General features: G+C 30.1%; 1 protein-coding gene and 3 pseudogenes across 1 annotated transcript; 1 reads left to right on the top strand and 3 right to left on the bottom strand.

Annotated features, from left to right (window-relative positions):
- Window positions 1–86: 86 nt before the first annotated feature.
- On the bottom strand, window positions 87–706 carry LOC148199155 (glucan endo-1,3-beta-glucosidase 2-like; annotated as a pseudogene).
- A 5,247-nt stretch (window positions 707–5,953) lies between these two features.
- LOC148199154 (putative CCR4-associated factor 1 homolog 9 pseudogene) lies at window positions 5,954–6,781 on the bottom strand (annotated as a pseudogene).
- Window positions 6,782–7,915: 1,134 nt separating this feature from the next.
- On the top strand, window positions 7,916–10,216 carry LOC148199153 (uncharacterized). The gene is made up of 4 exons (XM_088112586.1): window positions 7,916–7,984; window positions 9,025–9,165; window positions 9,501–9,561; window positions 9,894–10,216. The coding sequence occupies exons 1-4, from the start codon at window positions 7,916–7,918 to the stop codon at window positions 10,214–10,216; spliced, it is 594 nt and encodes a 197-aa protein (XP_087968712.1).
- A 2,975-nt stretch (window positions 10,217–13,191) lies between these two features.
- On the bottom strand, window positions 13,192–14,019 carry LOC124846531 (putative CCR4-associated factor 1 homolog 9 pseudogene; annotated as a pseudogene).
- Window positions 14,020–16,836: the final 2,817 nt, after the last annotated feature.

Raw genomic sequence — 16,836 nt, 5'->3', positions numbered from 1 at the left:
TACCGTTAAATTTACTTAACGGAGTTAAATTTTCGATAAATTGAAACGTTGACGTGGTCAATTTTTGCCACATCACTCCTGCCACGTTAGCTCATCTTCTCCAAACAGCAAAACCCTAAGCGCACACCGTCCTTCGCAATTCCTTTGGCGAAGAGAATCCCACAACTCCTTCATGTTCCTTCATCTCGTACACGAAAACCTCGCGAACACCGTCCTTCAGCAACGACGTTCCCATCTCGGACTTCAGGCGTTTCACCAGGCCCTTCAGGTAAATCCCAGCGTAGATGAAGTTTGTGTCGAACTCGTTCCCAACGGCGCTAAAGCTAGGCCAGCCGGTTTCGGTCATGACGAGGGGGATGGTCTCGTAGCCAGCGACAGCGAGGGCGATGACAACGTCGACCATGACGTCAAAGAGGTTGCAGTAGCGGATGCCGGTGGTGAAGTCGTTGCAGAAGTTGAAAGGGTATTCTTGGAAGAGCGCGATGCTAAGGGGGATCTTGGGGTTCAAAGGGTAGAGGTTGTAAGGCTAGAGGTTGATCAAGAAGCAGGAATCTGTATCCTGCAAGAATTGGAGGAGCGGACCGAAGAGTGTGATCCCCGGGGGTTCTTGAAACTGTGTCTTTGAGGTCGGGAACGGGGATGACAAGGCGGTGTAGAGCTCTACTGAGATGGTGGTGATTTTGACAGGGCTAGAAGAAATGAACATCTTATTTTCTTGGATGTGGGGACACTATTCAGTTTCATAGAAATGTTCAGTTGCCACTATCTTGTTCATTTTGTTTAACAGTTAAATATTTTATTGTTTATGTTGCAGTGAAGAGTTGTTGAATGATAAAGAGAATCGAGATTTTGTGTATAAGGAACCTATGAGTACGTGCTCAGAACTTCTGAACAAAAATACCTTTATCACATAAAATAGAGGGGCTATCGAACTTCATCCTGGAGAAATGCTCACTTCCTCAAAAATAAAGTTACAACTTTTCCCAATTAATGAAATAACTCGCATAGGACTTGAAAAGGTCACTGGGTGATTTGTGTAGCATTTTGGTAAATTGAGGGATCTCGCCTTCAGTTGCCGGAGGCCATTGGAGATGTGCCCCACCTCCTGGGAGTGATGGTTGGGGGAGGCGCTGTGAGCGGAGTAAGTGACGCCGATGCAGGGATGGGGAAGGGCGTGAGGGAGGAGGTAGAGAAATCAGAGAGCCACGTGTTCAAAAATTGACACATCACCTTCCACCTATGCAAAAATTTAACTCCGTTAAGTAAATTTAACAGTAAGGGCTCAATTGATTCAAATTAGCATTTTTAAGGATTTAATTGGAGGTTCTAATAAGTCGGGGATCAAACTGGGAAAAACTCACATAAATAGGGACAACTAAAGGGTTTAAACCTAAATGGAATGTCTCTCTTAATATTGAAGGGTGGCGTTCGCATAGATCAAGAAGTCGTTGAGCCGCTTGAGGGCTGGTCACGCATCAAAGGGTACAGATGGGCTAGTGAAGAAGATTTCTTCTTTATGTACACCTATATGTTCAACCAACTGTTCCTTCGAATATTGTTCACAACTTTTCAGGCGGTCGTTCTCCGTGAGTTGAACGTTGCCCCCACTCAGCTTCACCCCAATGGCTGGGCGGCCATTCAAGCCTTCGTAACGATCTGTGCCGCGATGGGAATTACTTCGTCTATGCCGGTTTTCCTTCATTATTTCAATGTCCGGTCATTGGCAAAACGAGGATGAGTGTCGCTTTCTTCCATTCCTAGCCGAACTCTACTTAAGTCGTACAGTGAGTCGTTTATAAATTTCAAGGCTTGATATTTTAAAGTGATAATAAAAGAGGTCGGTCGGTCTGAATTCCATGACGAGGCAGGTCTCCCTCTGTTCCCTTTTTATTGGACAAGGAACCCTCTGAAAATAAAAACTTGGTCGGGTGGTCGCATGACCCAGAAGAGTTGGAAGCCGTTAAGATCATTAATGCCCTAACCCGCCACCTTAACGCCCGTGACTTCGTTGAGTGCCTCGGTCACGAGGATTTTGACCAGATGGCGTTCGATAAGGTGTCTTCCATGAATTTTTTATTATCTTGTTGTTTAACTTAACTAAATTTTTATTTAACTCAGAAAAAAAAACGTTCATTGTAGAAAAAAGATATATAAACACTCGTAAGAGAAGAAAAAACAAAGAGAATAATAAATCTTTCTATAAATTAAACTAATTACAACTATAGTAATTTATACCAATCCAGTTTTAATTATAAAAAGTTAACTTTAATTTAAAAAACTTATTTAATTATTTAAATATTTGCGAGAAATTTATCCACACATATTTATATTTTAATTTTCTTTTTACACTTTTCTTTATCTCACCCTTTTAATTGATACATCACTTTAGAATAATTCCATGATCACTAAACATTATTATAATATTTTAATATCGTTTTAAAAAATATAATATTCTAGTACACTTCTAAGTTTATTAAACGAAATTTAGGATTCTTAATATATTTGACTTTTGATATGTATTTTTTTATTATATAATCGTTCTACTTATTTTATATTTAAAGTGAAAAAAATATATTATACAAATCTATTTGATTTAACATAATTAATTTATTTAATAAATTATTATAAATAATTTTAGTTTTCGTATTTTTTTTTATTTTCGTTCTATCATGTATTTAACTTCACAAAACAATATAAGTTATACTAATTACTTTAAATTTTATAAGTTAAATACACTAAATTATTAAAAATAAAAGTTACATACAAATATACTAATAAATATACAAATAAGATATTAAATATACTAAATTATTAAAATTGTTTACCATTTTCTTTCATTATTAACTTTATTAAAAAAAATTCAAAATATTGATTAATTTAAAAAAAGTAAGTTAAAAATCTTATATTATGAGGGATAAAATAAATATATGAATTGTGTACTGTAATATCCTAGATTATATATAATATAGTAAGTCCACATTTTAATATAAGAGAACAGTTAAAGTAGACTGTAAATAAAGTTGTTAAGCTTACAATCATCCCAAATTGAGTCATAATTTAAAACTTAAATATAATAGAGTATTTCAAAAGATAACGAACCACTTAGAGTCCAAATTAGACTAAGCAACATCATCATCTTCCTCCAAAGTATGCTCCAGAGACACCTCATCCGCCTCTGCTCACATCCAAGTGGATGATCATTGCAAAAGAAAAGCATACCCAAGCAAAACACAAACACAGAAGCAAGGATGAGCTAGATATACAAAAATCATGTTATAGTAGTCACAAGCAACACGCAAGTAAAGACAGATAAACTACAGTACACAAACGTGACTTGTTGCACTTAAACTTGACTCGTCCGGACTTAGAATGATTGCCGAGCTATGGCGGGTCATGTACTCGTGGTGGCCTCTACTGCTTTGCAAAGCCATTGCCAATGGGTTTCACCCTACCACACTCACGAGGTTAGTCCGTTATCACTCACCTTGGGCCATACTGGAAGCACCCAAGACTAGGACCTCCTGCTACTACTCACGACATGATTCAATCCTCTCTACTTGAGAATGATTGACCATTGTAGTTCCAGGATAACCCCCAAGACTGAGCTACCATGCAAATCATTCTAAACACTAAGGGCACCACCATGAATCTTCTCCTTGAAGATCATGGAATTACGTCCAATAATATAGGGCACCACCATGTAATCTCCCTTTGAGATTCATGGAATTACGCCCAATAACATAAGGCATCACCATGTAACCTCCTTTGAGATCCATGGAATTACGTTCATCAACCATACTTTTAAAACCACATACTTTCAATCACCAAACATGTTTCACATACTCGCATACTTTCAATATAAGCACATTACCAACATCATACTATGCATTCCAAACATTCCACACACTTAATTCAACCAAAAAGAGAGCAAAAGAGAACTCTGAACTCAGAGGATTCGCACAGCGCACCCTATTCGCAAGGTGAGACAAGAGGATCTCGCACAACGCACCCCTTAATTCGCATAACGAATTAACTCACAGCCTGCACCAGACTTTAAACCTCTCGCATAGCGCACCTAGGTCGCTATGCGAGAGCCTAAACAGATACCACACCCCCAAACCCTCTCGCTTTGCGCCCATGTTGCCCTTCAAATTAAAAGGGCAGTGGTTCCAGACCACCACCAGTCGCATAGCGACAGGATTCGCCAAGCGAATCCACAAATAGAGAGCAGCACCCTTTGGTCATTCGCACAGCGAATGACCTAGACAGTGAGCACCCTCTACAGGGTCTCGCAATGCCAGATAGCTCGCATAGCGAGTCTGCATAATCTGCAGAACGCAAATTCTGCAAAATTATGCAACTCACACACCCCTTTACCATTTCTAGTTATTTTCCCCAACTTCTAACACTCCTAATTCGTGTTTTATACTTAATTAAACTCATATAGATGATTATAAACATTCCTACTACAATTCTAAAGTGATTAAGACTCAATCCCTACTCTAGAAAAACAAAATCAACAACTTAGAGACCCAAATCCAATTTCATTACTTGTAACTCGTTTTAGACCATTTTGAGGTTCCTAACAAGTCAAAATTGACCTATCTGAGCTACCCAAACAGCCCAAACTCACACACAACCTCTAGTGCTCAAAGTCACTACCTCACTTCCTCTCAAAGTAATCCAAAACACTATCAATCCTCTTAACTTTCAACATACAGCTGCTACCTCAGATTTTACTCATCTAACCTCCTCAGTTGCAGTCACACAACACGTTTAAATTAGTTCGCAAGCATTAGTTCACGGTTCACAGATGAACATGTCAGCATATATCATTCATACTCTCAAAACTTAAAAACGCAACCCAAACAACACAATGATGCATAAATCAGTCCATATACCTAACATATAACAACTTATAAGAAAGTATTCTAGCTCTCCTTACCTTAGGGTTTCACAACTAAGCTCACAATTTGATTCAACAGTGCCTGACTCAACAAGAACTCAACCAAACCCTACAAACCACCCAATAGGTGATAGAACAGCTCTTTAGAGCTAAGTTTTGACAAGAAATTGAAGAAGAAGGTTTCTAGTTGCATGAAATCAGTAGAATAACATGCCCTAGGTTCCAAAACAGAGGAGGAAAAAGGGAGAACTACTTACTGGTCCGAATGAAAGAAATAATCGGTTCAAAATAAAGCCCTCTCCGCTATGGACGCTTGGGCACCACCTAAACGGACATGCACTGAGTCAGTGAGTGTGCAGGTTAGAGAGAAGGCAGAGGAACTTGGAGTTCTGAGTTTTTAGAGAGAGAATGGAAGTAGGCTAATGAACCAAGTTTGTCCAAAATATATTTTTATACTGAAATAAAAATCTGGCTCCATTAGTCTAATATATTGAAATTTACTCATAAAAATCAAATTTTCAAGTTCTCACATGTACACAAAATTATAAAATCATCTTTATATATAGTTATAGATAATATATATATATATATATATATATATATATATATATATATTATTCTTATTAACAATAACAATACAAAATAATAAAATTATATTTATAAAAAAAATATAAATGTCTTTTATATCATAAATAATATTTATTTATTTTGTAGATAATTTTATTATTATAAATAGTTATTTGAATTTAAAAACTATTAATTTTTTTTTAAAAAGTGAACAAGTAAAAAAACACCTAAATTTAAATAGATAATCATTTAAAAAATAAAATTCGTAAGAACTACTTGTTAAAAACTTAAATTAAGAAATATACGAGATAAATTCCTTTTATATAATTATAAATAAATTATCATTAAATAATAAATATAAGGCTAGATAAAAGAATACACAAATGAGATGTTATTTGTTGTAACCAACTCAAATTTATACATTTTTTAACTTGAGAACAATGAATGTAAGAGTTGTACAAACATTCCAAAACATTAATATCAAAACATCTCTAAACCATAAACAACACCTACATATTTTTTCAAGTCATCATCAGTATGAAAATAAAGTCTTTTAATCTCTTTAAAAACATGTAGAGTGACCAAACTATCGGAACCTGCATGATGACTTTTTCTGGCACTATTATCCAAACCTAGGGACTTACTGACTCTGTCTAAACCACCATAAAGGTTGGGACAAAATTTGATGAGATATTTAACATCATATACTTCTTGTCCAAAGAAGAATTTAACGAGATGTAGAAAGTCACCCAAGTTGGGAGGTAGAAGTGGTTGCATGTGTAGAAAACGATAACTCAATACCTTGACCAAATAGGCAAAATCATAAGCACCATGAAAAGTAATCCAATGAATGTGATTGTTGCAAAGGAGTCCTGAGAACATCAAGAGCTCAACGAATCGCATGATGTTGGCTCCAAAACTTCGATTCTTATGAAAATCCATGCCTTGGCTTTGGAGAAGGGCAATGGATTGTGGAGCATGAAGATGGCGTGTGACATCAAACTCACAAAAGTTGAATTCCCAAATGAAGCGGTTCGAGGTTCCGAAGGTTGGAAGGTTGCCATGACGATCTGAAAGGGTCAACCCAACTTGGATGAGATGCATACGGTCCACGTTGGCTTTCATCATCGCGTAGTTATTTTTTGGTTGTCGAAAGGCTGGATCCAACTGAAAGATGACACCAGGAAACTCTGTGTCCATAGAGATGAAAGGAAAGAATTTGATCGCTCTACGAATTAATTCAAACTCAGCTTCAAGATTACAAGACCACACTGATCGTGTCATCACAGCACCATATGACATGGCCATCTTAGTATCTCTAATACTATTCCTTTTTTCAAAAGTAATGAAATAGAGCTACAACTTCACACTTTTTATAGTGATTGATTGTGAAAAAAATCATAAACTATCTGTGTAGATATAGATATATAGATATATAGATATATATATAGATATATAGATATATAGATATATAGATATATAGATATATAGATATATAGATATATAGATATATAGATATATAGATATATAGATATATAGATATATAGATATATAGATATATAGATATAGATATAAGTATAAATATAGATATAGATACTACATATATATGTATATAATATTATGTTATTTGTTTTAAAGCATGAAATTAGATGATAGATGATTTTTTTAAACTAATATATTGAAATCTAACTATTTATCTCGTATATTTTATATTTGATTACACTTAAATAATAGATAACTTATCTATTTGATAAGATCTTACAAGATTGTTATATTTAAATGGTAGATAACTATTTTATCTATTTTATGTTCCATGTCAATTTTAAAAATTTTCAAAATGAAAACGAAAATTTTGAGTTGTATACGATAAAAACAAAGAAATACAAATAGGATAATTTCCACGTTTGTTCGTAAAAAATAAAATAATAATCAACATAATCTTATTATCCTTAATTTTGACTATATAAATAAATGTCATTTGCATATTTTTAAATCTAATTTTCATTATAAGCCACGTAAATACATAGACAATGTTTAATGTATAGTATAAGCATATAAGTGATACGTCTCAACATAATCGTGCATAATATTTAAATATATGTCTTAAATATTTATGTTTTTATATTTAGTTTTTCTTTTATAGTTTTGATAAGGGATATAGATATATTTAAATTTAAACAAATTCATCGTTTTTTGTAATTATTTTTCATTACGTATATTGATTATTTCATAGTTAGTTATTTTTCCAAAATAAATTTAAATTTCAATGAGGGAATTTTGATAAATAGAAAATAATTAGTTTTATTTATTTTTTATTTCACGTGAAGGTTCTACATCCATGAGATTTCTTCCAGCAGCTTGTCACTTTGGGAAAGATTTTTTTGTTTTTCCAGAAAGGAATCTTCCTCTTCTGTTACGGAAAAAATTCCGGAAAGCTTCATGATGGAGTTGATGAGAAATTTGACGGGTGTAGGAAGCAATAGCCTATATGCCGCCAGCTCTTTGATAACAGTATGAAACTTTGTCCTGGGTTCGGTCCTTACTCTTCTAAACACACCTACTACTTTTACTAGTTTAAACAAATTTAACCATGATAGAGATTGACATGTGCTGAGTAAAACTAATTATCACAAACCTATATCTCTGTAATAATAAGAAATTATTATTTTTTCTTACTTTTTATTAGTGATGTTAAAATAGGTTCTAACTCGTGAGTCAACTTGAAACTACGTATTTGAGTCGGGATAGTTTTGAAAAAAATGTAATTTTTTTATGCGGATTAGTTAAAAATCCGACTCACCCTGATTGAACCTACTTAATTTAATTTAAATAAGAAATCTTAATTTGAAAGTTTAAAATAATAATTTATAAATAATAAGTTTATGGATTTTTTAATTATATGTTTATATTTGTTTTTTTTAAATTATAACTTAAATTTATACATAAATTCTACCAATTATTTATTTATATTTAATAATCAATATATATATATATATATATATATATATATATATATATATAATAAATATATATTTAGTAATTATAAAAAACTTTAGGGTAAATTTTATTAAAATTAATCTAATATTATCATATTTTGACTAGACTCTATGTTTTTTTTTTGTGTCTGAGATTTTATCACATAAATATTATAAGTTTTCTTTTATAGAAAATTGATAAAATTAATAAATAGATTATAGTCAATATTAAAATATATATTATATATTTTATTTAATAATATAATAATAAAATAATAAGTAAGATTTAAAAATATTGATTTAAATATAATAAAATTATAATATATTATAGGGTTAAATATGTTTTTAGTCCCTAAACTATTGGCCGTTTCTGGTTTTCGTCCCTCTTTCAAAATAAGGTACAATTTGGTCCTCATTCTTTTCGAAACTTTGGTTTTAGTCCTCTAAAACTAACACCGTTAAAATTTAGCTGACGTGGCTAACGGTAGACTGACACAGTATTTTTTTTTTCTGTTTCTCACCATTTCTCCGCCTCTCTCTTCCTTCCATCTTCCACCCAACTTCATCTTTCATTAGAAAGAGAGAGTGGCAAACGGCGCTAACGTACAAAATGGAGACCATCGACGGCTGAAAGAACATGATCCTCCTTCGACTAAGCAACGATCTGCCTCTCTTCACAATAAACCAAATGATCAGCATGCACCTCATCCCACTCAAGTATCCACATCTCCCTTATTTTCATTCTTACTTTCTTTCGCTTTTAATTTGTTTTTTACACTGTTGGAACTATATCAAAATTCTTGCTATCGGAAATTATTCTTACGGCTTCAAATTTGGAAGCGCTTAGAATATTTAGTTACTTGTGTTTCCATATGAAATAAAATCTCTTCATTTAACTAGAGATTTTAAATTTTGTGTGCTTGATTTTTATTCAGTGTACGCATTCTATTTTTTTGGGGGTGATGTAGTGGGGTTCGTGTTCAGCACCATGCCTTCAAGTCCTCTGTATATATATAACCACCTTAGGCTTGCCTATGCATGTCTTATAACAGCACGAAAAACGAGGTAGCACTGGGCAGGTTGGCCAAAGCTTAGGTCAAAGGAAAGCAGGTGGTGAGTTTCCATTTTTTATTTATTTTGGTTTTGTATTATCTTCGTATTTTCTGTTATCTTTTCAGTCATGAGTCGTGATTGGGAGTCCCGTATAGGGATGATTTGTATATTGACTCTAGTCATGCAAGTGCAATATTTCTTTCATTTTATGCTAGAAAAAATGCTCTCTTTTTTTCAGTTATAATGTGTTCTATTCATTTTGTTGTAAAATGTGGTTGAGAATTAAAGAAGTTTTTGCAATTTTGAGCAACCCGAGCCTTCTTTTGCATGAAGTAGAAATATGACTTACAAACACAAAATAAATATAATCTGATTGCTTTCTTTTATTTTAGAGCGTGGATGGTGGAAGGACACAAGAAAGCAACTTCATGAAAGGGCAGAGACAAGTCACCGTAGAGAACAAAGAGATGGTAAATCACAGGCTAAACTAGATGATAATACTTTCCAGAGAAGAGATGATTTTTCTGAAAGGAAAGAGGATCCACTTCCTACCTTAAGGAAAAGACCTGCATTTAGGGAGAAGAGGATTCCAATGGAATCAGTAGATGCTAATCTGGTTGCAGCAGTGGCAGTAAATTTGAGTGAGATTAACCACCCTGCAGGAAGGAATGACAGGAAGAAGGAGGAAAGAAAGCTGGTTATGTTAGAGATGTGATCGGAGATGCTGTGAAAGATGAAGTTGGGTGGAAGATGGAAGGAAGAGAGAGAGAGAGGGAGAAATGGTGAGAAACACTTGAAAAAAAAATAGTGTGTCAGTCTACCGTTAGCCACGTCAGCTAAATTTTAACGGTGTTAGTTTTAGCGGACTAAAACCAAAGTTTCGAAAAGAATGAGGACCAAATTGTACCTTATTTTGAAAGAGGGACGAAAACCAGAAACGACCAATAGTTTAGGGACTAAAAACATATTTAACCCTATATTATACTATTTAATAAAATATATAATTTTATATATGTACATAAATTATATTATTTTTAAGAGTTAATTAAAATATTATAATAAGGTCAAACTTATTTTAACCATAATCCTAATCTACTTCACAAGAAACTTATGGTGAAGACAACTCTAATAATAACAAAATATATATATATATATATATATATATATATATATATATATATATATAAAAGATAATGTCAACAAAAATGAAGAAAAATTACATGCAATCAGTAAAAAGTTATCTCACTCAAGTGATAATCATCAATATATGAGATAATACATATCTCGTCCAAGCGATAATCATCAATTTAAGTATAGACTATTATTATTTGATTGACCAACAATAATCATTTCTCAAGTTAGAATTTGGAGTTTGAGTGATAGAAGTGACACAAAGATTCTCTTTCTAAGAACCTTATCCCTCAAGCTTAACTAATAGTGAGATGAGCAAAGTTTTGCAAACCTTTTGATATAATGGATATGTATATAAACTTATGTAACTTTTTTAAATACATTAGTTTTTTAAATCCCTTTGTTAAACATATATTTTATATAGTTAAACTTTGTTACACACACATGTGAATACATAAGTTGATATAGGTGTATACACATTTCATAAAAAAATGTTAAAAAAGTTTTCTCCACCATACATATATAATAAAATTGACACATATTAGTTGAATATTTTATGTTCATATATAATAGAACGATACGTATAATAACAAATATTGAGTGTGGTTTTTGTTTAGATTAACAAGAGTTATAATATCACAAACTATATTAATAGATAATTTAGTATATTAAAAGAAACATGAGATTTAATCGAATATATATATATATATATATATATATATATATATATATATATATATATACTAAGATTGAAAAAAAAAACTATATTATCATTATTTTACCAAGAATGAAAATATAAAAATAAAGATAAATCTCCTATAATTTGTAGACAAAAATTTATAATGAAATTATAATTATTATTTACAAGTTCTTAGGTATTAAAGCAATCCAAAACAAAACTAATATATAATTGGAAAGTTAAACATGTCTTTTTACAATTGCAGGATCATGGAATAAGTTAATCACATTTTTTTTAATATACAGGTTTAAATCTAATTATTTTTTCCAATATACAAGTTTAAATTTAATTTTCCTGTTAAGTTTGAGGTATACCGTTTAGTATGCCAACCATCAATTTGATAGATTAGATATTAACATTGTTAATACATTAATATGTGATAACTTACTTCGTCTGGCTAATTAAGTTATAACTAAAAAAATGACTCAATTATTCGTTTTTGATTTATATTATGTGTATATACAATACTAAAATAAAAATAAAAATAATATAACTTAAATTATTAATATTTTTATTTGAAAATATAAATATAAAATAATATTATAATTTGAAAACACTACCAATCATCTTAACTTTCAACATACAGCTGCTACCTCAGATTTTACTCATCTAACCTCCTCAGTTGCAGTCACACAACACGTTTAAATTAGTTCACAAGCATTAGTTCACGGTTCACAGATGAACATTTCAGCATATATCATTCATACTCTCAAAACTTAAAAACGCAACCCAAAGAGCACAATGATGCATAAATCAGTCCATATACCTAACATATAACAACTTATAAGAAAGTATTCTAGCTCTCCTTACCTTAGGGTTTCACAGCTAAGCTCACAATTTGATTCAACAGTGCCTGACTCAACAAGAACTCAACCAAACCCTACAAACCACCCAATGGGTGATAGAACAGCTCTTTAGAGCTAAGTTTTGACAAGAAATTGAAGGAGAAGGTTTCTAGTTGCATGAAATCAGTAGAATAACATGCCCTAGGTTCCAAAACAGAGGAGGAAAAAGGGAGAACTACTTACTGGTCCGAATGAAAGAAATAATCGGTTCAAAATAAAGCCCTCTCCGCTATGGACGCTTGGGCACCACCTAAACGGACATGCACTGAGTCAGTGAGTGTGCAGGTTAGAGAGAAGGCAGAGGAACTTGGAGTTCTGAGTTTTTAGAGAGATAATGGAAGTAGGCTAATGAACCAAGTTTGTCCAAAATATATTTTTATACTGAAATAAAAATATGGCTCCATTAGTCTAATATATTGAAATTTACTCATAAAAATCAAATTTTCAAGTTCTCACATGTACACAAAATTATAAAATCATCTTTATATATAGTTATAGATAATATATATATATATATATATATATATATATATATATATATATTATTCTTATTAACAATAACAATACAAAATAATAAAATTATATTTATAAAAAAAATATAAATGTCTTTTATATCATAAATAATATTTATTTATTTTGTAGATAATTTTATTATTATAAATAGTTATTTGAATTTAAAAACTATTAATTTTTTTTTAAAAAGTGAACAAGTAAAAAAACACCTAAATTTAAATAGATAATCATTTAAAAAATAAAATTCGTAAGAACTACTTGTTAAAAACTTAAATTAAGAAATATACGAGATAAATTCCTTTTATATAATTATAAATAAATTATCATTAAATAATAAATATAAGGCTAGATAAAAGAATACACAAATGAGATGTTATTTGTTGTAACCAACTCAAATTTATACATTTTTTAACTTGAGAACAATGAATGTAAGAGTTGTACAAACATTCCAAAACATTAATATCAAAACATCTCTAAACCATAAACAACACCTACATATTTTTTCAAGTCATCATCAGTATGAAAATAAAGTCTTTTAATCTCTTTAAAAACATGTAGAGTGACCAAACTATCGGAACCTGCATGATGACTTTTTCTGGCACTATTATCCAAACCTAGGGACTTACTGACTCTGTCTAAACCACCATAAAGGTTGGGACAAAATTTAATGAGATATTTAACATCATATACTTCTTGTCCAAAGAAGAATTTAACGAGATGTAGAAAGTCACCCAAGTTGGGAGGTAGAAGTGGTTGCATGTGTAGAAAACGATAACTCAATACCTTGACCAAATAGGCAAAATCATAAGCACCATGAAAAGTAATCCAATGAATGTGATTGTTGCAAAGGAGTCCTGAGAACATCAAGAGCTCAACGAATCGCATGATGTTGGCTCCAAAACTTCGATTCTTATGAAAATCCATGCCTTGGCTTTGGAGAAGGGCAATGGATTGTGGAGCATGAAGATGGCGTGTGACATCAAACTCACAAAAGTTGAATTCCCAAATGAAGCGGTTCGAGGTTCCGAAGGTTGGAAGGTTGCCATGACGATCTGAAAGGGTCAACCCAACTTGGATGAGATGCATACGGTCCACGTTGGCTTTCATCATCGCGTAGTTATTTTTTGGTTGTCGAAAGGCTGGATCCAACTGAAAGATGACACCAGGAAACTCTGTGTCCATAGAGATGAAAGGAAAGAATTTGATCGCTCTACGAATTAATTCAAACTCAGCTTCAAGATTACAAGACCACACTGATCGTGTCATCACAGCACCATATGACATGGCCATCTTAGTATCTCTAATACTATTCCTTTTTTCAAAAGTAATGAAATAGAGCTACAACTTCACACTTTTTATAGTGATTGATTGTGAAAAAAATCATAAACTATCTGTGTAGATATAGATATATAGATATATAGATATATATATATAAATATATAGATATATAGATATATAGATATATAGATATATAGATATAGATATAAGTATAAATATAGATATAGATACTACATATATATGTATATAATATTATGTTATTTGTTTTAAAGCATGAAATTAGATGATAGATGATTTTTTTTAAAGTAATATATTGAAATCTAACTATTTATCTCGTATATTTTATATTTGATTACACTTAAATAATAGATAACTTATCTATTTTGATAAGATCTTACAAGATTGTTATATTTAAATGGTAGATAACTATTTTATCTATTTTATGTTCCATGTCAATTTTAAAAATTTTCAAAATGAAAACGAAAATTTTGAGTTGTATACGATAAAAACAAAGAAATACAAATAGGATAATTTCCACGTTTGTTCGTAAAAAATAAAATAATAATCAACATAATCTTATTATCCTTAATTTTGACTATATAAATAAATGTCATTTGCATATTTTTAAATCTAATTTTGATTATAAGCCACGTAAATACATAGACAATGTTTAATGTATAGTATAAGCATATAAGTGATACGTCTCAACATAATCGTGCATAATATTTAAATATATGTCTTAAATATTTATGTTTTTATATTTAGTTTTTCTTTTATAGTTTTGATAAGCGATATAGATATATTTAAATTTAAACAAATTTATCGTTTTTTGTAATTATTTTTCATTACGTATATTGATTATTTCATAGTTAGTTATTTTTCCAAAATAAATTTAAATTTCAATGAGGGAATTTTGATAAATAGAAAATAATTAGTTTTATTTATTTTTTATTTCACGTGAAGGTTCTACATCCATGAGATTTCTTCCAGCAGCTTGTCACTTTGGGAAAGATTTTTTTGTTTTTCCAGAAAGGAATCTTCCTCTTCTGTTACGGAAAAAATTCCGGAAAGCTTCATGATGGAGTTGATGAGAAATTTGACGGGTGTAGGAAGCAATAGCCTATATGCCGCCAGCTCTTTGATAACAGTATGCAACTTTGTCCTGGGTTCGGTCCTTACTCTTCTAAACACACCTACTACTTTTACTAGTTTAAACAAATTTAACCATGATAGAGATTGACATGTGCTGAGTAAAACTAATTATCACAAACCTATCTCTGTAATAATAAGAAATTATTATTTTTTCTTACTTTTTGTTAGTGATGTTAAAATAGGTTCTAACTCGTGAGTCAACTTGAAACTACAGATTTGAGTCGGGATAGTTTTGAAAAAAATGTAATTTTTTTATGCGGATTAGTTAAAAACCCGACTCACCCTGATTGAACCTACTTAATTTAATTTAAATAAGAAATCTTAATTTGAAAGTTTAAAATAATAATTTATAAATAATAAGTTTATGGATTTTTTAATTATATGTTTATATTTGTTTTTTTTAAATTATAACTTAAATTTATACATAAATTCTACCAATTATTTATTTATATTTAATAATCAATATATATATATATATATATAATAAATATATATTTAGTAATTATAAAAAACTTTAGTGTAAATTTTATTAAAATTAATCTAATATTATCATATTTTGACTAGACTCTATGTTTTTTTTTGTGTTTGAGATTTTATCACATAAATATTATAAGTTTTCTTTTGTAAAAAATGATAAAATTAATAAATAGATTATAGTTAATATTAAAATATATATTATATATTTTATTTAATAATATAATAATAAAATAATAAGTAAGATTTAAAAATATTGATTTAAATATAATAAAATTATAATATATTATACCATTTAATAAAATATATAATTATATATATATATATATATATATATAAATTATATTATTTTTAAGAGTTAATTAAAATATTATAATAAGGTTAAACTTAATTTAATCATAATCCTAATCTACTTCACAAGAAACTTATGTTGAAGCAACTCTAATAATAAATAAATAAATATATATATATATATATATATATATATATATATATATATATATATATATATATATATAAAAGATAATGTCAACAAAAATAAAGATAAATTACATGCAATCAGTAAAAAGTTATCTCACTCAAGTGATAATCATCAATATATGAGATAATACATATCTCGTCTAAGCGATAATCATCAATTTAAGTATAGACTATTATTATTTGAGTGACCAACCATAATCATTTCTCAAGTTAGAATTTGAAGTTTGAGTGATAGAAGTGACACAAAAATTCTCTTTCTAAGAACCTTATCCCTCAAGCTTAACTAATAGTGAGATGAGCAAAGTTTTGCAAACCTTTTGATATAATGGATATGTATATAAACTTATGTAACTTTTTTAAATACATTGGTTTTTTAAATCCCTTTGTTAAACATATATTTTATATAATTAAACTTTGTTACACACACATGTGAATACATAAGTTGATATGGGTGTATACACATTTCATAAAAAAATGTTAAAAAAGTTTTCTCCATCATACATATATAATAAAATTGACACATATTAGTTGAATATTTTATGTTCATATATAATAGGACGATACATATAATAATAAATATTGAGTGTGGTTTTTGTTTAGATTAACGAGAGTTATAATATCATAAACTATATTAATAGATAATTTAGTATATTAAAACACTACAAGAAAAACTGAAATTACATACCGATATTTATATACGGATTCTAATTCGTATGTAATATA

The sequence above is a fragment of the Vigna umbellata genome, chromosome 4, assembly GCF_029865625.1.
Source record: "Vigna umbellata cultivar VRB3 chromosome 4, Vumbellata_1.0, whole genome shotgun sequence".
In the NCBI taxonomy this organism is placed as follows: Eukaryota; Viridiplantae; Streptophyta; class Magnoliopsida; order Fabales; family Fabaceae; genus Vigna; species Vigna umbellata.
Note: the sequence above shows the minus strand (reverse complement) of the source record. Positions and strands in the feature narration are given on the sequence as shown.

Bases quoted from the DNA above. Each gene is read 5' to 3' on its own strand.
- LOC148199153 (XM_088112586.1), top strand. From the start codon at position 7,916: ATGGAGTTGATGAGAAATTTGACGGGTGTAGGAAGCAATAGCCTATAT. The intron at 7,985-9,024 runs GTATGAAACTTT...ATCTTTCATTAG, and splicing joins CCGCCAGCTCTTTGATAACA to AAAGAGAGAGTGGCAAACGG. The intron at 9,166-9,500 runs GTATCCACATCT...GTCTTATAACAG, and splicing joins ATGCACCTCATCCCACTCAA to CACGAAAAACGAGGTAGCAC.